Genomic DNA, 27,428 nt, shown 5'->3' with positions numbered 1-27,428 from the left:
CTCCATGCTGTATTGATGTTGATACCAGAACTATCCTGTCCTGTCCACAGCTCCATGCTGTATTGATGTTGGTACCAGAACTATCCTGTCCTGTCCACAGCTCCATGCTGTATTGATGTTGGTACCAGAACTATCCTGTCCTGTCCACAGCTCCATGCTGTATTGATGTTGGTACCAGAACTGTCCTGTCCACAGCTCCATGCTGTATTGATGTTGGTACCAGAACTGTCCTGTCCACAGCTCCATGCTGTATTGATGTTGGTACCAGAACTATCCTGTCCTGTCCACAGCTCCATGCTGTATTGATGTTGGTACCAGAACTATCCTGTCCTGTCCACAGCTCCATGCTGTATTGATGTTGGTACCAGAACTATCCTGTCCTGTCCACAGCTCCATGCTGTATTGATGTTGGTACCAGAACTATCCTGTCCTGTCCACAGCTCCATGCTGTATTGATTTTGGTACCAGAACTATCCTATCCTGTCCACAGCTCCATGCTGTATTGATGTTGGTACCAGAACTATCCTGTCCTGTCCACAGCTCCATGCTGTATTGATGTTGGTACCAGAACTATCCTGTCCTGTCCACAGCTCCATGCTGTATTGATGTTGGTACCAGAACTATCCTGTCCTGTCCACAGCTCCATGCTGTATTGATGTTGGTACCAGAACTATCCTGTCCTGTCCACAGCTCCATGCTGTATTGATGTTGGTACCAGAACTATCCTATCCTGTCCACAGCTCCATGCTGTATTGATGTTGGTACCAGAACTATCCTATCCTGTCCACAGCTCCATGCTGTATTGATGTTGGTACCAGAACTATCCTATCCTGTCCACAGCTCCATGCTGTATTGATGTTGGTACCAGAACTATCCTATCCTGTCCACAGCTCCATGCTGTATTGATGTTGGTACCAGAACTATCCTATCCTGTCCACAGCTCCATGCTGTATTGATGTTGGTACCAGAACTATCCTGTCCTGTCCACAGCTCCATGCTGTATTGATGTTGGTACCAGAACTATCCTGTCCACAGCTCCATGCTGTATTGATGTTGGTACCAGAACTATCCTGTCCTGTCCACAGCTCCATGCTGTATTGATTTTGGTACCAGAACTATCCTATCCTGTCCACAGCTCCATGCTGTATTGATGTTGGTACCAGAACTATCCTGTCCTGTCCACAGCTCCATGCTGTATTGATGTTGGTACCAGAACTATCCTGTCCTGTCCACAGCTCCATGCTGTATTGATGTTGGTACCAGAACTATCCTGTCCTGTCCACAGCTCCATGCTGTATTGATGTTGGTACCAGAACTATCCTGTCCTGTCCACAGCTCCATGCTGTATTGATGTTGGTACCAGAACTGTCCTGTCCACAGCTCCATGCTGTATTGATGTTGGTACCAGAACTGTCCTGTCCACAGCTCCATGCTGTATTGATGTTGGTACCAGAACTATCCTGTCCTGTCCACAGCTCCATGCTGTATTGATGTTGGTACCAGAACTATCCTGTCCTGTCCACAGCTCCATGCTGTATTGATGTTGGTACCAGAACTATCCTGTCCTGTCCACAGCTCCATGCTGTATTGATGTTGGTACCAGAACTATCCTGTCCTGTCCACAGCTCCATGCTGTATTGATTTTGGTACCAGAACTATCCTATCCTGTCCACAGCTCCATGCTGTATTGATGTTGGTACCAGAACTATCCTGTCCTGTCCACAGCTCCATGCTGTATTGATGTTGGTACCAGAACTATCCTGTCCTGTCCACAGCTCCATGCTGTATTGATGTTGGTACCAGAACTATCCTGTCCTGTCCACAGCTCCATGCTGTATTGATGTTGGTACCAGAACTATCCTGTCCTGTCCACAGCTCCATGCTGTATTGATGTTGGTACCAGAACTATCCTATCCTGTCCACAGCTCCATGCTGTATTGATGTTGGTACCAGAACTATCCTATCCTGTCCACAGCTCCATGCTGTATTGATGTTGGTACCAGAACTATCCTATCCTGTCCACAGCTCCATGCTGTATTGATGTTGGTACCAGAACTATCCTATCCTGTCCACAGCTCCATGCTGTATTGATGTTGGTACCAGAACTATCCTATCCTGTCCACAGCTCCATGCTGTATTGATGTTGGTACCAGAACTATCCTGTCCTGTCCACAGCTCCATGCTGTATTGATGTTGGTACCAGAACTATCCTGTCCACAGCTCCATGCTGTATTGATGTTGGTACCAGAACTATCCTGTCCTGTCCACAGCTCCATGCTGTATTGATGTTGGTACCAGAACTATCCTGTCCTGTCCACAGCTCCATGCTGTATTGATGTTGGTACCAGAACTATCCTGTCCACAGCTCCATGCTGTATTGATGTTGGTACCAGAACTATCCTGTCCTGTCCACAGCTCCATGCTGTATTGATGTTGGTACCAGAACTATCCTGTCCTGTCCACAGCTCCATGCTGTATTGATGTTGGTACCAGAACTATCCTGTCCACAGCTCCATGCTGTATTGATGTTGGTACCAGAACTATCCTGTCCTGTCCACAGCTCCATGCTGTATTGATGTTGGTACCAGAACTATCCTATCCTGTCCACAGCTCCATGCTGTATTGATGTTGGTACCAGAACTATCCTGTCCTGTCCACAGCTCCATGCTGTATTGATGTTGGTACCAGAACTATCCTGTCCTGTCCACAGCTCCATGCTGTATTGATGTTGGTACCAGAACTATCCTGTCCACAGCTCCATGCTGTATTGATGTTGGTACCAGAACTATCCTGTCCACAGCTCCATGCTGTATTGATGTTGGTACCAGAACTATCCTGTCCACAGCTCCATGCTGTATTGATGTTGGTACCAGAACTATCCTGTCCACAGCTCCATGCTGTATTGATGTTGGTACCAGAACTATCCTATCCACAGCTCCATGCTGTATTGATGTTGGTACCAGAACTATCCTGTCCACAGCTCCATGCTGTATTGATGTTGGTACCAGAACTATCCTGTCCACAGCTCCATGCTGTATTGATGTTGGTACCAGAACTATCCTATCCACAGCTCCATGCTGTATTGATGTTGGTACCAGAACTATCCTGTCCACAGCTCCATGCTGTATTGATGTTGGTACCAGAACTGTCCTGTCCACAGCTCCATGCTGTATTGATGTTGGTACCAGAACTGTCCTGTCCTGTCCACAGCTCCATGCTGTATTGATGTTGGTACCAGAACTGTCCTATCCTGTCCACAGCTCCATGCTGTATTGATGTTGGTACCAGAACTGTCCTATCCTGTCCACAGCTCCATGCTGTATTGATGTTGGTACCAGAACTGTCCTGTCCACAGCTCCATGCTGTATTGATGTTGGTACCAGAACTATCCTGTCCTGTCCACAGCTCCATGCTGTATTGATGTTGGTACCAGAACTGTCCTGTCCACAGCTCCATGCTGTATTGATGTTGGTACCAGAACTGTCCTGTCCACAGCTCCATGCTGTATTGATGTTGGTACCAGAACTGTCCTGTCCACAGCTCCATGCTGTATTGATGTTGGTACCAGAACTGTCCTGTCCACAGCTCCATGCTGTATTGATGTTGGTACCAGAACTGTCCTGTCCACAGCTCCATGCTGTATTGATGTTGGTACCAGAACTGTCCTGTCCACAGCTCCATGCTGTATTGATGTTGGTACCAGAACTGTCCTGTCCACAGCTCCATGCTGTATTGATGTTGGTACCAGAACTGTCCTGTCCACAGCTCCATGCTGTATTGATGTTGGTACCAGAACTGTCCTGTCCACAGCTCCATGCTGTATTGATGTTGGTACCAGAACTGTCCTGTCCACAGCTCCATGCTGTATTGATGTTGGTACCAGAACTATCCTGTCCACAGCTCCATGCTGTATTGATGTTGGTACCAGAACTGTCCTGTCCACAGCTCCATGCTGTATTGATGTTGGTACCAGAACTATCCTGTCCTGTCCACAGCTCCATGCTGTATTGATGTTGGTACCAGAACTATCCTGTCCTGTCCACAGCTCCATGCTGTATTGATGTTGGTACCAGAACTATCCTGTCCTGTCCACAGCTCCATGCTGTATTGATGTTGGTACCAGAACTATCCTGTCCACAGCTCCATGCTGTATTGATGTTGGTACCAGAACTATCCTCTCCACAGCTCCATGCTGTATTGATGTTGGTACCAGAACTATCCTGTCCTGTCCACAGCTCCATGCTGTATTGATGTTGGTACCAGAACTATCCTGTCCACAGCTCCATGCTGTATTGATGTTGGTACCAGAACTATCCTGTCCTGTCCACAGCTCCATGCTGTATTGATGTTGGTACCAGAACTATCCTGTCCACAGCTCCATGCTGTATTGATGTTGGTACCAGAACTATCCAGCTCCATGCTGTATTGATGTTGGTACCAGAACTATCCAGCTCCATGCTGTATTGATGTTGGTACCAGAACTATCCAGCTCCATGCTGTATTGATGTTGGTACCAGAACTATCCAGCTCCATGCTGTATTGATGTTGGTACCAGAACTATCCAGCTCCATGCTGTATTGATGTTGGTACCAGAACTATCCAGCTCCATGCTGTATTGATGTTGGTACCAGAACTATCCAGCTCCATGCTGTATTGATGTTGGTACCAGAACTATCCAGCTCCATGCTGTATTGATGTTGGTACCAGAACTATCCAGCTCCATGCTGTATTGATGTTGGTACCAGAACTATCCAGCTCCATGCTGTATTGATGTTGGTACCAGAACTATCCAGCTCCATGCTGTATTGATGTTGGTACCAGAACTATCCAGCTCCATGCTGTATTGATGTTGGTACCAGAACTATCCAGCTCCATGCTGTATTGATGTTGGTACCAGAACTATCCAGCTCCATGCTGTATTGATGTTGGTACCAGAACTATCCAGCTCCATGCTGTATTGATGTTTTACAATTGTTTTACATTCTCTTAATTTTGTAGACTTCTTGTAAATTAAGCATTATTAAAGGACAACTTCACCACTTTTCAACCTATCTTCATATAATAGGTCCACACTAATAATCATGAAAAAATGGCGCAATTTGTTTCTACTCGGTCTGTGTCTCATAGGAGGGCTGTGGGCAGTTCAGAAACCGTCTTCCAGTGACATCATTGATGGGGAATACAAGCTAATAAAAACTGCAGGCTTTCTAGTCCTGAAAAGTTGCAATGCGAAAATGGAAGCCATCGTTCTCACAATAATGAAAATCTAAACATTTTTGTAAAAAAATCTTGTTTAAAAATAAATCTGCCTAATGATGATGTCACTGGAAGACGGTTTCTAAACTGCCCACAGCCGTTCTGTGAGACACAGACTGAGTAGGAAAAAAATCGAGCCATTTTATCATGATTATTAGTGAGGACCTATTATATGAAGATAGGTTGAAAAGTGGTGAAGTGGTCCTTTAAGTAATGCAGATGTTTAACACTAATTTAACTCTTTTGAGAGTGTAAAATTAATAATTGTACAATAATTTTACAAGAGTTAATTATCTAATAAGGGTCCATTTGGTTATCAACTCTCCATCATTTAGCTGGGGACCACCTGGAACCCCCTCAAGGACCACTGGTGGTCCCCGGACCACTGGTGGTCCCCGGACCACTGGTTGAGAACCACTGCATTAAATAAATAACTAAAAGAGTATTTTTTGTTTGTGTTTCAGGGCTGTGTGGAAGATCAACGGTCACACGCTCCCCTCTGGTGGCGAAGAGCAGACATGACACCTGTTTACTGGCTGAGGCTACGTCATTGTACGTTGACACACACACACACCCACACACACACACACACACACACACACACACACACACTGAAAACATGTTGTACCAGGGACCCCCATCTGAACATGTGTTGTACCAGGGACTCCCATCTGAACGTGTTGTACCAGGGACCCCCATCTGAACATGTGTTGTACCAGGGACCCTCATCTGAACATGTGTTGTACCAGGGACCTCCATCTGAACATGTGTTGTACCAGGGACCCCCATCTGAATATGTGTTGTACCAGGGACCCTCATCTGAACATGTGTTGTACCAGGGACCTCCATCTGAACATGTGTTGTACCAGGGACCCCCATCTGAACATGTGTTGTACCAGGGACCCCCATCTGAACATGTGTTGTACCGGGGACCCCCATCTGAACATGTGTTGTACCAGGGACCCCCATCTGAACATGTGTTGTACCAGGGACCCTCATCTGAACATGTGTTGTACCAGGGACCCCCATCTGAACATGTGTTGTACCAGGGACCTCCATCTGAACATGTGTTGTACCAGGGACTCCCATCTGAACATGTGTTGTACCAGGGACCCCCATCTGAACATGTGTTGTACCAGGGACCCCCATCTGAACATGTGTTGTACCAGGGACCCCCATCTGAACATGTGTTGTACCAGGGACCCTCATCTGAACATGTGTTGTACCAGGGACCCCCATCTGAACATGTGTTGTACCAGGGACCCCCATCTGAACATGTGTTGTACCAGGGACCCTCATCTGAACATATGTTGTACCAGGGACCCTCATCTGAACATGTGTTGTACCAGGGACCTCCATCTGAACATGTGTTGTACCAGGGACCCCCATCTGAACATGTGTTGTACGGTTGTACCAGGGACCTCCATCTGAACATGTGTTGTACCAGGGACCCCCATCTGAACATGTGCTGTACCAGGGACCCCCATGTGAACATGTGTTGTACCGGGGACCCCCATCTGATCATGTGTTGTACCGGGGACCCCCATCTGAACATGTGTTGTACCAGGGACCCCCATCTGAACAACTCAACATTTTCATTTCAAGGACCCCTAGTTTGACCTGAATTAGGCTACGGTCCCCCATTCTATCTCTGGGACCCCCAATGTATATCGTAAAATCAATGTTAAAGGTATATTCAGTGATTTCACTTAATTCAAATATCACTTATTTCTTCTTATTTTTTGGATAATCCTCCCTACTATAAAGTGTGCTGACCATATAAGGAGTTCCTCGCTGTCCCCAGGGTTTTTTTTCCAAATCACCCAAATCACTGAATGATCCTTTAATTTAACTCTTGGGAGTGTACAGGTCCATTTGGTTCCATTTGTACACTCTCAGAGTTACAGACCCATAAGGGTCCATTTGGTTCCATTTGTACACTCTCAGAGTTACAGACCCATAAGGGTCCATTTGGTTCCATTTGTACACTCTCAGAGTTACAGACCCATAAGGGTCCATTTGGTTCCATTTGTACACTCTCAGTGTTACAGACCCATAAGGGTCCATTTGGTTCCATTTGTACACTCTCAGTGTTACAGACCCATAAGGGTCCATTTGGTTCCATTTGTACACTCTCAGAGTTACAGACCCATAAGGGTCCATTTGGTTCCATTTGTACACTCTCAGTGTTACAGACCCATAAGGGTCCATTTGGTTCCATTTGTACACTCTCAGTGTTACAGACCCATAAGGGTCCATTTGGTTCCATTTGTACACTCTCAGAGTTACAGACCCATAAGGGTCCATTTGGTTCCATTTGTACACTCTCAGTGTTACAGACCCATAAGGGTCCATTTGGTTCCATTTGTACACTCTCAGAGTTACAGACCCATAAGGGTCCATTTGGTTCCATTTGTACACTCTCAGTGTTACAGACCCATAAGGGTCCATTTGGTTCCATTTGTACACTCTCAGAGTTACAGACCCATAAGGGTCCATTTGGTTCCATTTGTACACTCTCAGTGTTACAGACCCATAAGGGTCCATTTGGTTCCATTTGTACACTCTCAGTGTTACAGACCCATAAGGGTCCATTTGGTTCCATTTGTACACTCTCAGAGTTACAGACCCATTAGGGTCCATTTGGTTCCATTTGTACACTCTCAGAGTTACAGACCCATAGTACACTCTCAGTGTTACAGACCCATAAGGGTCCATTTGGTTCCATTTGTACACTCTCAGAGTTACAGACCCATAGTACACTCTCAGTGTTACAGACCCATAAGGGTCCATTTGGTTCCATTTGTACACTCTCAGAGTTCCAGACCCATAAGTGTCCATTTGGTTCCATTTGTACACTCTCAGAGTTACAGACCCATAAGGGTCCATTTGGTTCCATTTGTACACTCTGTGTTACAGACCCATAAGGGTCCATTTGGTTCCATTTGTACACTCTCAGAGTTACAGACCCATAAGGGTCCATTTGGTTCCATTTGTACACTCTCAGTGTTACAGACCCATAAGGGTCCATTTGGTTCCATTTGTACACTCTCAGAGTTACAGACCCATAAGGGTCCATTTGGTTCCATTTGTACACTCTCAGTGTTACAGACCCATAAGGGTCCATTTGGTTCCATTTGTACACTCTCAGAGTTCCAGACCCATAAGGGTCCATTTGGTTCCATTTGTACACTCTCTGAGTTACAGACCCATAAGGGTCCATTTGGTTCCATTTGTACACTCTCAGTGTTACAGACCCATAAGGGTCCATTTGGTTCCATTTGTACACTCTCAGTGTTACAGACCCATAAGGGTCCATTTGGTTCCTAAGTATCATTTAGCTGGGGACCCCCTGGAACTCCCTCAAGAACCCCTGGGGGTCCCCGGACCCCACTTCGGGAACCACTGCCCTGGGGGTCCCCATGGACCCCTGGGGGTCCCCATGGACCCCTGGGGGTCCCTGTACAGACCCCTGGGGGTCCCTGTACAGACCCCTGGGGGTCCCCATGGACCCCTGGGGGTCCCTGTACAGACCCCTGGGGGTCCCCATGGACCCCTGGGGGTCCCCATGGACCCCTGGGGGTCCCTGTACAGACCCCTGGGGGTCCCCATGGACCCCTGGGGGTCCCTGTACAGACCCCTGGGGGTCCCCATGGACCCCTGGGGGTCCCCATGGACCCCTGGGAGTCCCTGTACAGACCCCTGGGGGTCCCCATGGACCCCTGGGGGTCCCTGCACAGACCCCTGGGGGTCCCTGTACAGACCCCTGGGGGTCCCCATGGACCCCTGGGGGTCCCTGTACAGACCCCTGGGGGTCCCCATGGACCCCTGGGGGTCCCCATGGACCCCTGGGGGTCCCTGTACAGACCCCTGGGGGTCCCCATGGACCCCTGGGGGTCCCTGTACAGACCCCTGTGGGTCCCCATGGACCCCTGGGGGTCCCCATGGACCCCTGGGGGTCCCTGTACAGACCCCTGGGGGTCCCCATGGACCCCTGGGGGTCCCTGTACAGACCCCTGGGGGTCCCCATGGACCCCTGGGGGTCCCTGTACAGACCCCTGGGGGTCCCCATGGACCCCTGGGAGTCCCTGTACAGACCCCTGGGGGTCCCTCCCCCCCCATATGATCAGTGTAGTTGTAACGGTTCATCTTAAGAAGTGATAATCCTCTTAACGATCTGTAAGTACCTTCCCTCTGTCTCTGCAGCCGATTGGCTGGGACCGACACACACACACACACACACACACACACACACACACACACACACACACACACACACACACACACACACACACACACCACAACAAAGGGAGCATGGCAGACTGATCAGACAACATGCGCTCCTTCTCCTTCCCGACAGAACCGGCTCTGCTGTACGGGTCCATTTGGTTCTACATGGAGCTGTAGGGTCCTCTCTGCTCTGCGTTCAGATGTTTTAGAGCAACATGGTCCATCATTCTGTGAATTCGGACGGTACTTCTCTGGATCAAGATGTTTTAGAGCAACATGGTCCATCATTCTGTGAATTCGGATGATACTTCTCTGGATCAAGATGTTTTAGAGCATGGTCTTCTCTCCTGTGAAGATCTTCAGGGTCAGGACGGTTCTTCTCTACATCAAGATGTTTGGCAGTGGAACCAAGAAGTGGTTCGTGAGGAGACAGCGGAGGCAGCAGGGTGGTGGTCCCAGGTCCCGATGCCAGCGCAGGAGACCCCCGGGAACCCGCAGGTAGGAGTGTGGAAAACATATTAGAACTGTCCCGATACTGTATTGGTATCGGGAAAAGTATCGGATCGACCATTATTTGTCATATCGGGTCATATCGGTATCGGCGAATAGATCCGACACAGGGGTAAGGGGTCGACACTATGCCAGTCTAACCAGCGATCCCACACAGGGGTAAGGGGTCGACACTATGCCAGTCTAACCAGCGATCCCACACAGGGGTAAGGGGTTGACACTATGCCAGTCTAACCAGTGATCCCACAAAGGGGTAAGGGGTCGACACTATGCCAGTCTAACCAGCGATCCCACACAGGGGTAAGGGGTTGACACTATGCCAGTCTAACCAGTGATCCCACACAGGGGTAAGGGGTCGACACTATGCCAGTCTAACCAGTGATCCCACACAGGGGTAAGGGGTCGACACTATGCCAGTCTAACCACAGATCCGACACAGGGGTAAGGGGTCGACACTATGCCAGTCTAACCAGCGATCCCACACAGGGGTAAGGGGTTGACACTATGCCAGTCTAACCAGTGATCCCACACAGGGGTAAGGGGTTGACACTATGCCAGTCTAACCAGTGATCCCACAAAGGGGTAAGGGGTCGACACTATGCCAGTCTAACCACAGATCCGACACAGGGGTAAGGGGTCGACACTATGCCAGTCTAACCAGCGATCCCACACAGGGGTAAGGGGTCGACACTATGCCAGTCTAACCAGCGATCCCACACAGGGGTAAGGGGTCGACACTATGCCAGTCTAACCAGCGATCCCACACATGGGTAAGGGGTCGACACTATGCCAGTCTAACCAGCGATCCCACACAGGGGTAAGGGGTTGACACTATGCCAGTCTAACCAGTGATCCCACACAGGGGTAAGGGGTCGACACTATGCCAGTCTAACCACAGATCCCACACAGGGGTAAGGGTTGACACTATGCCAGTCTAACCAGCGATCCCACACATGGGGTAAGGGGTCGACACTATGCCAGTCTAACCAGCGATCCCACACAGGGGTAAGGGGTCGACACTATGCCAGTCTAACCAGCGATCCCACACAGGGGTAAGGGGTCGACACTATGCCAGTCTAACCAGCGATCCCACACAGGGGTAAGGGGTTGACACTATGCCAGTCTAACCAGTGATCCCACACAGGGGTAAGGGGTCGACACTATGCCAGTCTAACCAGTGATCCCACACAGGGGTAAGGGGTTGACACTATGCCAGTCTAACCAGTGATCCCACAAAGGGGTAAGGGGTCGACACTATGCCAGTCTAACCACAGATCCGACACAGGGGTAAGGGGTCGACACTATGCCAGTCTAACCAGCGATCCCACACAGGGGTAAGGGGTCGACACTATGCCAGTCTAACCAGCGATCCCACACAGGGGTAAGGGGTCGACACTATGCCAGTCTAACCAGCGATCCCACACAGGGGTAAGGGGTCGACACTATGCCAGTCTAACCAGCGATCCCACACAGGGGTAAGGGGTCGACACTATGCCAGTCTAACCAGCGATCCCACACAGGGGTAAGGGGTCGACACTATGCCAGTCTAACCAGCGATCCCACACATGGGTAAGGGGTCGACACTATGCCAGTCTAACCAGCGATCCCACACAGGGGTAAGGGGTTGACACTATGCCAGTCTAACCAGTGATCCCACACAGGGGTAAGGGGTCGACACTATGCCAGTCTAACCACAGATCCCACACAGGGGTAAGGGTTGACACTATGCCAGTCTAACCAGCGATCCCACACATGGGGTAAGGGCTCGACACTATGCCAGTCTAACCACAGATCCCACACAGGGGTAAGGGGTTGACACTATGGCAGGTAAATATAATGTTGGGACATGTGGAGTTTGCTTTGGAGTTGCCCCAAACTGCAAGTGCGCATTTGAGTGAAGAGTCTGCTATAAACACAACACAAGATATAGCTATAAACACAACATGAGATATAGCTATAAACACAACATGAGATATAGCTATAAACACAACATGAGATCACGACACTGGTATCGGTATTCAGTATCGGTATTGGCTAACACAGAAATTGAGGTATCGGGATAACTACTATAACTGTGGTCCTTCCAGGACCTCCAGGCTGCTCCAGAGACACCGCACCAGGCTGCTTCGGGACCTGGACCTGGGGGCGGTGCTTCCTCCTCTGCTGCGTTCCGGGACCCTCTCCCTGGCAGAGTACCACCTCATCCTGGCCCAGGACAGCGCCCCCAAGAGGACGGAGGTGTTCCTGGACCGCCTCGGACCGAAGGGTCCCGACGCCTTCCGCTCCTTCTGCAGCGTGTTGGAGGAGGTTTCACCTCATCTACTGACCACCCTGTTACTGGACAACACCACCCTGTTACTGGACAACACCACCCTGTTACTGGACAACCAGGGTAAATATATACATACATATATATACACACCTACTGACCACCCTGTTACTGGACAACACCACCCTGTTACTGGACAACACCACCCTGTTACTGGACAACCAGGGTAAATATATACATACATATATATACACACCTACTGACCACCCTGTTACTGGACAACACCACCCTGTTACTGGACAACACCACCCTGTTACTGGACAACCAGGGTAAATATATACATACATATATATACACACCTACTGACCACCCTGTTACTGGACAACACCACCCTGTTACTGGACAACACCACCCTGTTACTGGACAACCAGGGTAAATATATACATACATATATATACACATCTACTGACCACCCTGTTACTGGACAACACCACCCTGTTACTGGACAACCAGGGTAAATATATACATACATATATATACACATCTACTGACCACCCTGTTACTGGACAACCAGGGTAAATATATACATACATATATATACACACCTACTGACCACCCTGTTACTGGACAACACCACCCTGTTACTGGACAACCAGGGTAAATATTATATACACATCTACTGACCACCCTGTTACTGGACAACCAGGGTAAATATATACATATATATATATACACATCTACTGACCACCCTGTTACTGGACAACACCACCCTGTTACTGGACAACCAGGGTAAATATATACATACATATATATACACATCTACTGACCACCCTGTTACTGGACAACACCACCCTGTTACTGGACAACCAGGGTAAATATATACATATATATATATACACCTACTGACCACCCTGTTACTGGACAACACCACCCTGTTACTGGACAACCAGGGTAAATATATACATACATATATATACACCTACTGACCACCCTGTTACTGGACAACACCACCCTGTTACTGGACAACCAGGGTAAATATATACATACATATATATACACATCTACTGACCACCCTGTTACTGGACAACCAGGGTAAATATATACATACATATATATACACCTACTGACCACCCTGTTACTGGACAACACCACCCTGTTACTGGACAACCAGGGTAAATATATACATACATATATATATACACATCTACTGACCACCCTGTTACTGGACAACCAGGGTAAATATATGTATATACACATATACACTATATATACACCTACTGACCACCCTGTTACTGGACAACACCACCCTGTTACTGGATAAATAGGGTAAATATATACATACATATATATACACATCTACTGACCACCCTGTTACTGGACAACCAGGGTAAATATATGTATATACACATATACACTATATATACACCTACTGACCACCCTGTTACTGGACAACACCACCCTGTTACTGGACAACCAGGGTAAATATATACATACATATATATACACATCTACTGACCACCCTGTTACTGGACAACCAGGGTAAATATATGTATATACATATATACACTATATATACACACCTACTGACCACCCTGTTACTGGACAACACCACCCTGTTACTGGATAACCAGGGTAAATATATATATACACATATACACTATATATACACCTACTGACCACCCTGTTACTGGACAACACCACCCTGTTACTGGACAACCAGGGTAAATATATACATACATATATATATATATATATATACACATCTACTGAACACCCTGTTACTGGACAACACCACCCTGTTACTGGACAACCAGGGTAAATATATACACATCTACTGACCACCCTGTTACTGGACAACCAGGGTAAATATATATATAAATATATATACACATCTACTGACCACCCTGTTACTGGACAACCAGGGTAAATATATATATATATATATATACACATCTACTGACCACCCTGTTACTGGACAACCAGGGTAAATATATATATAAATATATATACACATCTACTGACCACCCTGTTACTGGATAACCAGGGTAAATATATATATAAATATATATACACATCTACTGACCACCTTGTTACTGGACAACCAGGGTAAATATATAAATATATATACACATCTACTGACCACCCTGTTACTGGACAACCAGGGTATATATATATATATATATATATATATATATATATATATATATATATATATATATATATACACACATCTACGTTACTGGACAACCAGGGTAAATATATATATACATATATATACACATCTACTGACCACCCTGTTACTGGACAACCAGGGAAAATATATATATAAATATATATATACACATCTACTGACCACCCTGTTACTGGACAACCAGGGTAAATATATACATAAATATATATACACATCTACTGACCACCCTGTTACTGGACAACCAGGGTAAATATATACATACATATATATATACACATCTACAGACCACCCTGTTACTGGACAACACCACCCTGTTACTGGACAACCAGGGTAAACATATACATAAATATATATACACATCTACTGACCACCCTGTTACTGGACAACACCACCCTGTTACTGGACAACCTGGGTAAATATATACAATACATATATATATATATGTATATATATATATATATACATACACTACATACACGCACGCACGCACGCTGCTTTACATAGATTGTTCATTACATTCACCCATTCACACACACATTCACCATGTCCCTAACACAAAACCATGCAAGGCACCAATCTTCACATCAGGAGCAATCAGGGGTTCAGAGTCTTGCTCAAGGACACTTGGACACTAACTCTGGGGGAGCCCACAGGGATCGAACCGGGAACCGTGCCTGGCCACTCTACCGTTGATCCAATGCTAATTTTGGTGATGGGTGGTATGGGCGACGTAGTACTGTAGCCTAGGCCCTAGAGGGGAGATTTATCATTTTATTTTAACATTAGGAGACTAACTATTAACACTGATGTCTGCCAGTCACAATGTGGGACAGGGTCTCAATGTGAACACTGATGCCTGTCAGTCACAATGTGGGACAGGGTCTCAATGTGAACACTGATGCCTGTCAGTCACAATGTGGGACAGACAGGGTCTCAATGTGAACACTGATGTCTGTCAGTCACAATGTGGGACAGACAGGGTCTCAATGTGAACACTGATGCCTGTCGGTCACAATGTGGGACAGACAGGGTCTCAATGTGAACACTGATGCCTGTCGGTCACAATGTGGGACAGACAGGGTCTCAATGTGAACACTGATGCCTGTCGGTCACAATGTGGGACAGACAGGGTCTCAATGTGAACACTGATGCCTGTCGGTCACAATGTGGGACAGACAGGGTCTCAATGTGAACACTGATGCCTGTCGGTCACAATGTGGGACAGACAGGGTCTCAATGTGAACACTGATGCCTGTCGGTCACAATGTGGGACAGACAGGGTCTCAATGTGAACACTGATGCCTGTCGGTCACAATGTGGGACAGACAGGGTCTCAATGTGAACACTGATGCCTGTCGGTCACAATGTGGGACAGACAGTGTCTCAATGTGAACACTGATGCCTGTCGGTCACAATGTGGGACAGACAGGGTCTCAATGTGAACACTGATGCCTGTCGGTCACAATGTGGGACAGACAGGGTCTCAATGTGAACACTGATGCCTGTCGGTCACAATGTGGGACAGACAGGGTCTCAATGTGAACACTGATGCCTGTCGGTCACAATGTGGGACAGACAGTGTCTCAATGTGAACACTGATGCCTGTCGGTCACAATGTGGGACAGACAGGGTCTCAATGTGAACACTGATGCCTGTCGGTCACAATGTGGGACAGACAGGGTCTCAATGTGAACACTGATGCCTGTCGGTCACAATGTGGGACAGACAGGGTCTCAATGTGAACACTGATGCCTGTCGGTCACAATGTGGGACAGACAGGGTCTCAATGTGAACACTGATGCCTGTCGGTCACAATGTGGGACAGACAGGGTCTCAATGTGAACACTGATGCCTGTCGGTCACAATGTGGGACAGACAGGGTCTCAATGTGAACACTGATGCCTGTCGGTCACAATGTGGGACAGACAGTGTCTCAATGTGAACACTGATGCCTGTCGGTCACAATGTGGGACAGACAGGGTCTCAATGTGAACACTGATGCCTGTCGGTCACAATGTGGGACAGACAGGGTCTCAATGTGAACACTGATGCCTGTCGGTCACAATGTGGGACAGACAGGGTCTCAATGTGAACACTGATGCCTGTCGGTCACAATGTGGGACAGACAGGGTCTCAATGTGAACACTGATGCCTGTCGGTCACAATGTGGGACAGACAGGGTCTCAATGTGAACACTGATGCCTGTCGGTCACAATGTGGGACAGACAGGGTCTCAATGTGAACACTGATGCCTGTCAGTCACAATGTGGGACAGACAGGGTCTCAATGTGAACACTGATGCCTGTCAGTCACAATGTGGGACAGACAGGGCCTCAATGTAATCACAATGTGGGACAGACAGGGTCTCAATGTGAACACTGATGCCTGTCAGTCACAATGTGGGACAGACAGGGTCTCAATGTGAACACTGATGCCTGTCAGTCACAATGTGGGACAGACAGGGTCTCAATGTGAACACTGATGCCTGTCAGTCACAATGTGGGACAGACAGGGTCTCAATGTAATCACAATGTGGGACAGACAGGGTCTCAATATGATCACTGATGCCTGCCAGTCACAATGTGGGGCAGGGTCTCAATTTGTGGGACGCCTGGAAAGTCTTGGAAATGAGGGACTGTCCCACTCAAAGGGGGTCAAAGCAGTGTTGATTTCGTCGCCTAAAACTAAGACGAAAAATGTTCGTCGACTACCTTTTTCCACTGTCAGAAACTACATGGAAACTAAATTAAAACTAAGCTATGATGACTAAAACTAAGACTACTGACAATTTTGTCAACAAATAAAAACTAGACTAAAATGTTAGGAAGGGACTAGTGGACAAGAGATCCAGTATAAGTCATTTTACACTTGGCTGCATGCTGAAAATAGCAGATCTACAAGCTCACAAATGTGAGATTGTAGATTGTCTATCTTCAGCAAGTGTAAAATCATCATCATTACGACAACCTCACGGCCCGCCAAAATACATTTTAGTCGACTAAATCAACTGTACATTTAGTCGACTAAAATCTCATGACATTTAGTCGACTAAAACTAGACTAAACACTAAAACATTCCAGGTGACTAAAATGTGACTAAAACTAAATGAAAACTATTCAAGGGACTATGACTAAAACTAAATGAAAACTATTCAAGGGACTATGACTAAAACTAAATGAAAACTATTCAAGGGACTATGACTAAAACTAAATGAAAACTATTCAAGGGACTAATGACTAAAACTAAATGGAAACTATTCAAGGGACTAATGACTAAAACTAAATGAAAACTATTCAAGGGACTATGACTAAAACTAAAAACAATACTGTCCCACTCAGAGCATGTCTCGTCTTCACCACATGTCACTGCTCTGAGGTCTAAGCCACACCTCCTTGTAAGAGCCGTTGAAAATAGCCTCTTAAATCTGTCTGGCTGAGGAGATTATGACATCACAGGCCCCCCGCCCCCAATGACATCATCATGTGACCTCACCCGCCCCTGCACACAAGCATGCACGCACGCACGCACGCACGCACAGAGAGACCAGATGGGAAGCACACACACACTGACTGTATTGATTTTCATGTCATTTTTTATTGAAAAATCACACCCATGTGAAGTGAGGGGCGGTAATATATTAAAGTCTAACTCATGCTATTAGTTTAGTTTAGTTTAGTTTATTTGAACATCTTCACAGAACAGATTCAAGTGCACGGTTTACATCAGCAGAGAAGGAAAAAAAAATAATGAAGACCCGTGAAGGTGATCAAAAGGCATGGGCTGAAGCTTAAAAGCTTATAAGTGCCCATCCTACTCACAGCACAGCATTAGAAATACTCAGCATAATTATCAGTTTAACAATACATTAATCAGAGACAAAAAAGAGAAAAACAAGTAACAACCCTACACCCAACCCACACCCGTGTCACTGTAGAGATCCACCAGGATCCATAGTGATTATGACTGCTTTAGTTAGATATTAGTATTGTTTAACACACACACACACACCACACACACACACACACACACACACACACACACACACACACACACACACACACACACACACACACACACACACACACACACACACCTATGATAAACTGTATTTAGCCAGGGTAATACGCTTGAGCAATGTTTTGAATTGTGATATATTACTGCTGTGTTTGACATCCTCTGCTATGATTAGGTGATGTAAAACAAACACGGACAAAACAAACATTTAACTATATATTTATTGTCAATAGCACTAGGGGTGCTAGAGAACCCCCTGCCCTTTTGGCAATGTGCCAAATGTGTGTGTTTCCTGTTTTTGTTGTACAGTGTACAGTATGTGGACCACATGGTGACATTGATACATTCTTGATAAAAAGCTTCTAATATATTATTTATGCCCCAAAATCTATAAATCTCACACTATTAAGGCAACCGGGCGGTTCCACGCTGCACAAGGTGCCCCTTTCTGCACTTGAGCACCTGCCCGTCCAAATGTATGTGACCCCTGACCCCTGCCCCTCCAAATGTATGTGACCCCTGACCCCTGCCCCTCCAAATGTCTGTGACCCCTGACCCCTGACCCCTGCCCCTCTAAATGTCTGTGACCCCTGACCCCTGCACCTCTAAATGTCTGTGACCCCTGACCCCTGCCCCTCTAAATGTCTGTGACCCCTGACCCCTGCTCCTCTAAATGTCTGTGACCCCTGACCCCTGCCCCTCTAAATGTCTGTGACCCCTGACCCCTGCACTGGTTTTTAATGTTTGTTTAAGGACAAACAAACCTGTATATAGGAGCCCCTCAAAAATAAAATAAGTTTCCGTCGACTTCTTTGTTTATCCCAAAAGGTAACATTTGTCTGACCAGTTTAAACCAGTTTAAACCAGTTAAAACCTCATATCTAGCCTTGTTTTCTTGTGTTCATAGTTACTGCACTCTGCCACTGTGTGGCACTGTTGATCTGCAATGCTCTTATAGAGCTCTCATCAGGTCCTCTGACACTGTGTTGATCGATCAATCAATGAATGAATGAATGAATGAATGAATCAATCAATCAATCAGTATTGATCTGACTGGTACCTTACATCATATTTAAATGTAGAACTAACATCTGCGGCGAGGCTCAACATTTTATTTGTCGACAAAAGTGTCAGTATATTTAGTCTCAGTTTTAGTCGTCATAGTTTTCATTTAGTTTACATTTAGTTTTCATTTAGTTTTCATTTAGTTTACATTTAGTTTACATTTAGTTTACATTTAGTTTTCATTTAGTTTACATTTAGTTTTCATTTAGTTTTCATTTAGTTTTCATTTAGTTTACATTTAGTTTTCATTTAGTTTTCATTTAGTTTACATTTAGTTTACATTTAGTTTACATTTAGTTTACATTTAGTTTTCATTTAGTTTACATTTAGTTTACATTTAGTTTACATTTAGTTTCATTTAGTTTACATTTAGTTTTCATTTAGTTTTCATTTAGTTTTCATTTAGTTTACATTTAGTTTACATTTAGTTTACATTTAGTTTACATTTAGTTTACATTTAGTTTTCATTTAGTTTACATTTAGTTTTCATCAGTGGAAACAGGGTTACCAGGTAGTAAACAGGGTTACCAGGTAGTAAAAAGTAGTCGACGGACATTTTTCGTCATAGTTTTAGTCGACAAAAACAACCCTGGTTGGCCCTCCTGTAGAGGACGGGTGTTTTCTTATGTTTATTATGTTTGGTCTTATTTATGTATAAAGGTTCTCTGAATGAATTGGGCTTATTTATGTATAAAGGTTCTCTGAATGAATTGGGCTTATTTATGTATAAAGGTTCTCTGAATGAATTGGGCTTATTTATGTATAAAGGTTCTCTGAATGAATTGGGCTTATTTATGTATAAAGGTTCTCTGAATGAATTGGGCTTATTTATGTATAAAGGTTCTCTGAATGAATTGGGCTTATTTATGTATAAAGGTTCTCTGAATGAATTGGGCTGTGAAATATAGCTGAGTGAATGTGTATATTTAATATTCCTTTATGGTAGTAATGTGGAAGATTACTGGTAGTATTAACTGTATTAACACAAAGCCTCACTTTAGATGAACTTCAAGGAAGGCACTCAGGTTCTTTCTGATTCAGCTGGTAGAGCCCTGGGGTCATTCAGTACTGACCTGGGGTCAGTACTGAATGAGGTGGTAGAGCCCTGAGGTCAGTACTGAATGAGGTGGTAGAGCCCTGGGGTCAGTACTGAATGAGGTGGTAGAGCCCTGGGGTCATTCAGTACTGACCTGGGGTCAGTACTGAATGAGGTGGTAGAGCCCTGGGGTCAGTACTGAATGAGGTGGTAGAGCCTTGGGGTCAGTACTGAATGAGGTGGTAGAGCCCTGGGGTCAGTACTGAATGAGGTGGTAGAGCCCTGGGGTCATTCAGTACTGACCTGGGGTCAGTACTGAATGAGGTGGTAGAGCCCTGAGGTCAGTACTGAATGCTTTAGGAAAGGTATTTTTTTATGCAAAGTGTGAGGGAAAAGGAAGAATGTTTTGTTTGTGTGGAAAAAAAGAAAAAAAAAGAAAAGTGTTTCTTGTACACTTTTGTCTTAGTCTGACGTGAGGCTAGTGAGAGCAGAGACGTGTAGAGAGTGAGGCTAGTGAGAGCAGAGACGTGTAGAGAGTGAGGCTAGTGAGAGCAGAGACGTGTAGAGAGTGAGGCTAGTGAGAGCAGAGACGTGCAGAGAGTGAGGCTAGTGAGAGCAGAGACGTGTAGAGAGTGAGGCTAGTGAGAGCAGAGACATGTAGAGAGTGAGGCTAGTGAGAGCAGAGACGTGTAGAGAGTGAGGCTAGTGAGAGCAGAGACGTGTAGAGAGTGAGGCTAGTGAGAGCAGAGACGTGTAGAGAGTGAGGCTAGTGAGAGCAGAGACGTGTAGAGAGTGAGGCTAGTGAGAGCAGAGACGTGTAGAGAGTGAGGCTAGTGAGAGCAGAGACATGTAGAGAGTGAGGCTAGTGAGAGCAGAGACATGTAGAGAGTGAGGCTAGTGAGAGCAGAGACGTGTAGAGAGTGAGGCTAGTGAGAGCAGAGACGTGTAGAGAGTGAGGCTAGTGAGAGCAGAGACGTGTAGAGAGTGAGGCTAGTGAGAGCAGAGACGTGTAGAGAGTGAGGCTAGTGAGAGCAGAGACGTGTAGAGAGTGAGGCTAGTGAGAGCAGAGACATGTAGAGAGTGAGGCTAGTGAGAGCAGAGACGTGTAGAGAGTGAGGCTAGTGAGAGCAGAGACGTGCAGAGAGTGAGGCTAGTGAGAGCAGAGACGTGTAGAGAGTGAGGCTAGTGAGAGCAGAGACGTGTAGAGAGTGAGGCTAGTGAGAGCAGCTCACACCACATCACGCTGTGATACGTTGAGAGCATGGAAAGGAGAGGACGGCATTTTGCATTTCTTTCACTGTGTAGTAAATGCTGCATTCGTGGTCTGGAGAGGGCTGCGCTGCACTGCACTTAACTGCACTGCGCTGCGCTGCACTGCGCTGCGCTGCGCTGCGCTGCACTGCGCTGTGCTGCACTGCGCTGTGCTGTGGTATTTGTACTTTACTTGAGTATCAATGTGTTCTTATATTATCACCACTTTACCCAATTTCCCATCTGAAAACATTTTGAGCCAGGGACCCCCAGGGACCCCCATAGCCAGGGACCCCCCAGCGCCATGGACCCCCCCATAGCCAGGGACCCCCAATAGCCAGGGACCCCCCCCAGAGCCAGGGACCCCCCCAGAGACAAGATTTGTGATGATAAAATGTTTCAAAAAAAATATGTTTATTTCTTTTGCAGATGGTTGTCTGGTGCAGCACAGGACCACGTCCCATAAAGGGGTGGAGCATAAAGCCACGCCCCATAAAGGGGTGGAGCATAAAGCCACTCCCCATAAAGGGGTGGGGCATCAAGCCACGCCCCATAAAGGGGTGGAGCATCTAGCCGCCTTCAGAAGTCCTCTGGACAACTCCAGGTCAGTCTGTCATACCATCCCTATACACTGGGGGTGCTGTTTATACTATCCCTCCCCACTGGGGGCACTGTTTATACCAGTCAGTCTGTCATACCATCCCTCCCCACTGGGGGTGCTGTTTATACCATCCCGCCCCACTGGGGGCGCTGTTTATACCCTCCCTCTACACTGGGGGCGCTGTTTATACGAGTCAGTCTGTCATACCATCCCTCCCCACTGGGGGGCACTGTTTATTCTAGTCAGTCTGTCATACCATCCCTCCCCACTGGGGGGCACTGTTTATACCAGTCAGTCTGTCATACCATCCCTCCCCACTGGGGGGGCACTGTTTATACCAGTCAGTCTGTCATACCATCCCTCCCCACTGGGGGGTGGTATTTATACCAGTCTCTCTGTCATACCATCCCTCTACACCGGGGGCGCTGTTTATACCAGTATAGTTGACTGTATGTTTTCATAATTCCATCATCAGACTTCCTTTATGTTAAAGTCAGCTAATAATAATAAATAATAATATATAGGATTTATATAGCGCTTTTCAAGATACCCAAAGTCGCTTTACAGAAAGAAGTAAAAACAATTTTAATAGAGAACTAGTTAAAAGGTTAAAAGGTTAAAACTAGAAAAAGAAATCAAAAAGGACAAACAAAAAAAGGTGTGTGTGTGTGGTGGGGGGGGGGGGGGGGGGGGGAGTTAAGTAGGGAAAGCCAGTCTGAAAAGGTTGGTTTTGAACATCAAAGGCAGCTCTGATGTGGGCTGGGAGTGAGTTCCACAGTGAGGGGGCGTGGCAGCTCTGATGTGGGCTGGGAGTGAGTTCCACAGTGAGGGGGCGTGGCAGCTCTGATGTGGGCTGGGAGTGAGTTCCACAGTGAGGGGGCGTGGCAGCTCTGATGTGGGCTGGGAGTGAGTTCCACAGTGAGGGGGCGTGGCAGCTCTGATGTGGGCTGGGAGTGAGTTCCACAGTGAGGGGGCGTGGCAGCTCTGATGTGGGCTGGGAGTGAGTTCCACAGTGAGGGGGCGTGGCAGCTCTGATGTGGGCTGGGAGTGAGTTCCACAGTGAGGGGGCGTGGCAGCTCTGATGTGGGCTGGGAGTGAGTTCCACAGTGAGGGGGCGTGGCAGCTCTGATGTGGGCTGGGAGTGAGTTCCACAGTGAGGGGGCGTGGCAGCTCTGATGTGGGCTGGGAGTGAGTTCCACAGTGAGGGGGCGTGGCAGCTCTGATGTGGGCTGGGAGTGAGTTCCACAGTGAGGGGGCGTGGCAGCTCTGATGTGGGCTGGGAGTGAGTTCCACAGTGAGGGGGCGTGGCAGCTCTGATGTGGGCTGGGAGTGAGTTCCACAGTGAGGGGGCGTGGCAGCTCTGATGTGGGCTGGGAGTGAGTTCCACAGTGAGGGGGCGTGGCAGCTCTGATGTGGGCTGGGAGTGAGTTCCACAGTGAGGGGGCGTGGCAGCTCTGATGTGGGCTGGGAGTGAGTTCCACAGTGAGGGGGCGTGGCAGCTCTGATGTGGGCTGGGAGTGAGTTCCACAGTGAGGGGGCGTGGCAGCTCTGATGTGGGCTGGGAGTGAGTTCCACAGTGAGGGGGCGTGGCAGCTCTGATGTGGGCTGGGAGTGAGTTCCACAGTGAGGGGGCGTGGCAGCTCTGATGTGGGCTGGGAGTGAGTTCCACAGTGAGGGGGCGTGGCAGCTCTGATGTGGGCTGGGAGTGAGTTCCACAGTGAGGGGGCGTGGCAGCTCTGATGTGGGCTGGGAGTGAGTTCCACAGTGAGGGGGCGTGGCAGCTCTGATGTGGGCTGGGAGTGAGTTCCACAGTGAGGGGGCGTGGCAGCTCTGATGTGGGCTGGGAGTGAGTTCCACAGTGAGGGGGCGTGGCAGCTCTGATGTGGGCTGGGAGTGAGTTCCACAGTGAGGGGGCGTGGCAGCTCTGATGTGGGCTGGGAGTGAGTTCCACAGTGAGGGGGCGTGGCAGCTCTGATGTGGGCTGGGAGTGAGTTCCACAGTGAGGGGGCGTGGCAGCTCTGATGTGGGCTGGGAGTGAGTTCCACAGTGAGGGGGCGTGGCAGCTCTGATGTGGGCTGGGAGTGAGTTCCACAGTGAGGGGGCGTGGCAGCTCTGATGTGGGCTGGGAGTGAGTTCCACAGTGAGGGGGCGTGGCAGCTCTGATGTGGGCTGGGAGTGAGTTCCACAGTGAGGGGGCGTGGCAGCTCTGATGTGGGCTGGGAGTGAGTTCCACAGTGAGGGGGCGTGGCAGCTCTGATGTGGGCTGGGAGTGAGTTCCACAGTGAGGGGGCGTGGCAGCTCTGATGTGGGCTGGGAGTGAGTTCCACAGTGAGGGGGCGTGGCAGCTCTGATGTGGGCTGGGAGTGAGTTCCACAGTGAGGGGGCGTGGCAGCTCTGATGTGGGCTGGGAGTGAGTTCCACAGTGAGGGGGCGTGGCAGCTCTGATGTGGGCTGGGAGTGAGTTCCACAGTGAGGGGGCGTGGCAGCTCTGATGTGGGCTGGGAGTGAGTTCCACAGTGAGGGGGCGTGGCAGCTCTGATGTGGGCTGGGAGTGAGTTCCACAGTGAGGGGGCGTGGCAGCTCTGATGTGGGCTGGGAGTGAGTTCCACAGTGAGGGGGCGTGGCAGCTCTGATGTGGGCTGGGAGTGAGTTCCACAGTGAGGGGGCGTGGCAGCTCTGATGTGGGCTGGGAGTGAGTTCCACAGTGAGGGGGCGTGGCAGCTCTGATGTGGGCTGGGAGTGAGTTCCACAGTGAGGGGGCGTGGCAGCTCTGATGTGGGCTGGGAGTGAGTTCCACAGTGAGGGGGCGTGGCAGCTCTGATGTGGGCTGGGAGTGAGTTCCACAGTGAGGGGGCGTGGCAGCTCTGATGTGGGCTGGGAGTGAGTTCCACAGTGAGGGGGCGTGGCAGCTCTGATGTGGGCTGGGAGTGAGTTCCACAGTGAGGGGGCGTGGCAGCTCTGATGTGGGCTGGGAGTGAGTTCCACAGTGAGGGGGCGTGGCCACTGCAATGGCCCTGTCACCCCAGGTTCTTTTGTTGGACTTGTGGGGTTCCAGTAGGTTGGCAGTGCTTGACCGGAGGGAGCGGGTGGGGTTGGGGGGGGGGGGGGGGGGGGGGGGGGGCATGGCGTTGTATGAGTTCAGAGAGACTAATGGGTGGGTGGACCCAGTGGTGGGTGGACCTTTGTGCCGGACTGGGCCACAGACATAGAAAGGGAGACTCCTCCTTCGGCTCTGGGGCGTCTGTAACTCTGTATCTCCACAGACATAGAAAGGTAGAACTCCTCCTTCGGCTCTGGGCCGTCTGTATCTCCACAGACATAGAAAGGTAGACGCCTCCTTCGGCTCTGGGCCGTCTGTATCTCCACAGACACAGAAAGGGAGACTCCTCCTTCGGCTCTGGGCCGTCTGTATCTCCACAGACATAGAAAGGTAGACGCCTCCTTCGGCTCTGGGCCGTCTGTATCTCCACAGACACAGAAAGGGAGACTCCTCCTTCGGCTCTGGGCCGTCTGTATCTCCACAGACACAGAAAGGGAGACTCCTCCTTCGGCTCTGGGCCGTCTGTATCTTCACAGACACAGAAAGGGAGACTCCTCCTTCGGCTCTGGGCCGTCTGTATCTCCACAGACACAGAAAGGGAGACTCCTCCTTCGGCTCTGGGCCGTCTGTATCTCCACAGACACAGAAAGGGAGACTCCTCCTTCGGCTCTGGGGCGTCTGTATCTCCATAGACACAGAAAGGTAGACTCCTCCTTCGGCTCTGGGCCGTCTGTATCTCCACAGACACAGAAAGGGAGACTCCTCCTTCGGCTCTGGGGCGTCTGTATTTCCACAGACATAGAAAGGGAGACTCCTCCTTCGGCTCTGGGCCGTCTGTATCTCCACAGACACAGAAAGGGAGACTCCTCCTTCGGCTCTGGGCCGTCTGTATCTCCACAGACATAGAAAGGTAGACTCCTCCTTCGGCTCTGGGCCGTCTGTATCTCCACAGACACAGAAAGGGAGACTCCTCCTTCGGCTCTGGGCCGTCTGTATCTCCACAGACACAGAAAGGGAGACTCCTCCTTCGGCTCTGGGCCGTCTGTATCTCCACAGACATAGAAAGGGAGACTCCTCCTTCGGCTCTGGGCCGTCTGTATCTCCACAGACATAGAAAGGGAGACTCCTCCTTCGGCTCTGGGGCGTCTGTATCTCCACAGACACAGAAAGGGAGACTCCTCCTTCGGCTCTGGGCCGTCTGTATCTCCACAGACACAGAAAGGTAGACTCCTCCTTCGGCTCTGGGGCGTCTGTATCTCCACAGACATAGAAAGGGAGACTCCTCCTTCGGCTCTGGGCCGTCTGTATCTCCACAGACATAGAAAGGGAGACTCCTCCTTCGGCTCTGGGCCGTCTGTATCTCCACAGACACAGAAAGGTAGACTCCTCCTTCGGCTCTGGGCCGTCTGTATCTCCACAGCCACAGAAAGGTAGACTCCTCCTTCGGCTCTGGGCCGTCTGTATCTCCACAGACATAGAAAGGTAGACTCCTCCTTCGGCTCTGGGGCGTCTGTATCTCCACAGACACAGAAAGGGAGACTCCTCCTTCGGCTCTGGGCCGTCTGTATCTCCACAGACACAGAAAGGCTGCTGATCGACCCCCCCAAACAAAGCTTAGGAATGTTTGATGATGAGAATTGATCGGTGGATAAACAGAGCTGTAGTGTTTCTTTGATCAGACGTATTGATCCGTGCGTTTACATCCAGCAGAGGATTAAGGCCTTTTCGGACGGGCAGCGACTGTCGCTCGCTGCCTGTGTGAACAGACCAGGCGACATCACCCTGCGTCTGAACAGACCAGGCGACATCGCCCTGCGTCTGAACAGACCAGGCGGCATCGCCCTGTGTCGCTCGCTGCCTGTGTGAACAGACCAGGCGACATCGCCCTGCGTCTCTCTCTGCCTGTGTGAACAGACCAGGCGTACCTGTGTCTGAACAGACCAGGCGACATCGCCCTGTGTCGCT

At 48.6% G+C, this 27,428-nt stretch overlaps 1 protein-coding gene across 1 annotated transcript; it reads left to right on the top strand.

The window, feature by feature from the left end:
- Positions 1 to 9,797: 9,797 nt before the first annotated feature.
- Positions 9,798 to 27,329, top strand: LOC306918977 (uncharacterized protein; the record flags this gene model as incomplete). The annotated part of the gene is made up of 4 exons (XM_079531814.1): positions 9,798 to 9,984; positions 12,084 to 12,388; positions 22,252 to 22,382; positions 27,171 to 27,329. Exons 1-4 carry the CDS (start codon positions 9,821 to 9,823, stop codon positions 27,327 to 27,329), a joined length of 759 nt encoding a protein of 252 aa, XP_079387940.1. The 5' UTR covers positions 9,798 to 9,820.
- Between the last annotated feature and the right edge of the window lie 99 nt (positions 27,330 to 27,428).

The sequence above is a fragment of the Electrona antarctica genome, assembly GCF_951216825.1.
Source record: "Electrona antarctica genome assembly, contig: scaffold_228, whole genome shotgun sequence".
NCBI lineage: Eukaryota > Metazoa > Chordata > Actinopteri > Myctophiformes > Myctophidae > Electrona > Electrona antarctica.
The sequence above is the reverse complement of the archived record's forward strand: the minus strand, read 5'-3'. Positions and strand labels throughout refer to the sequence as shown.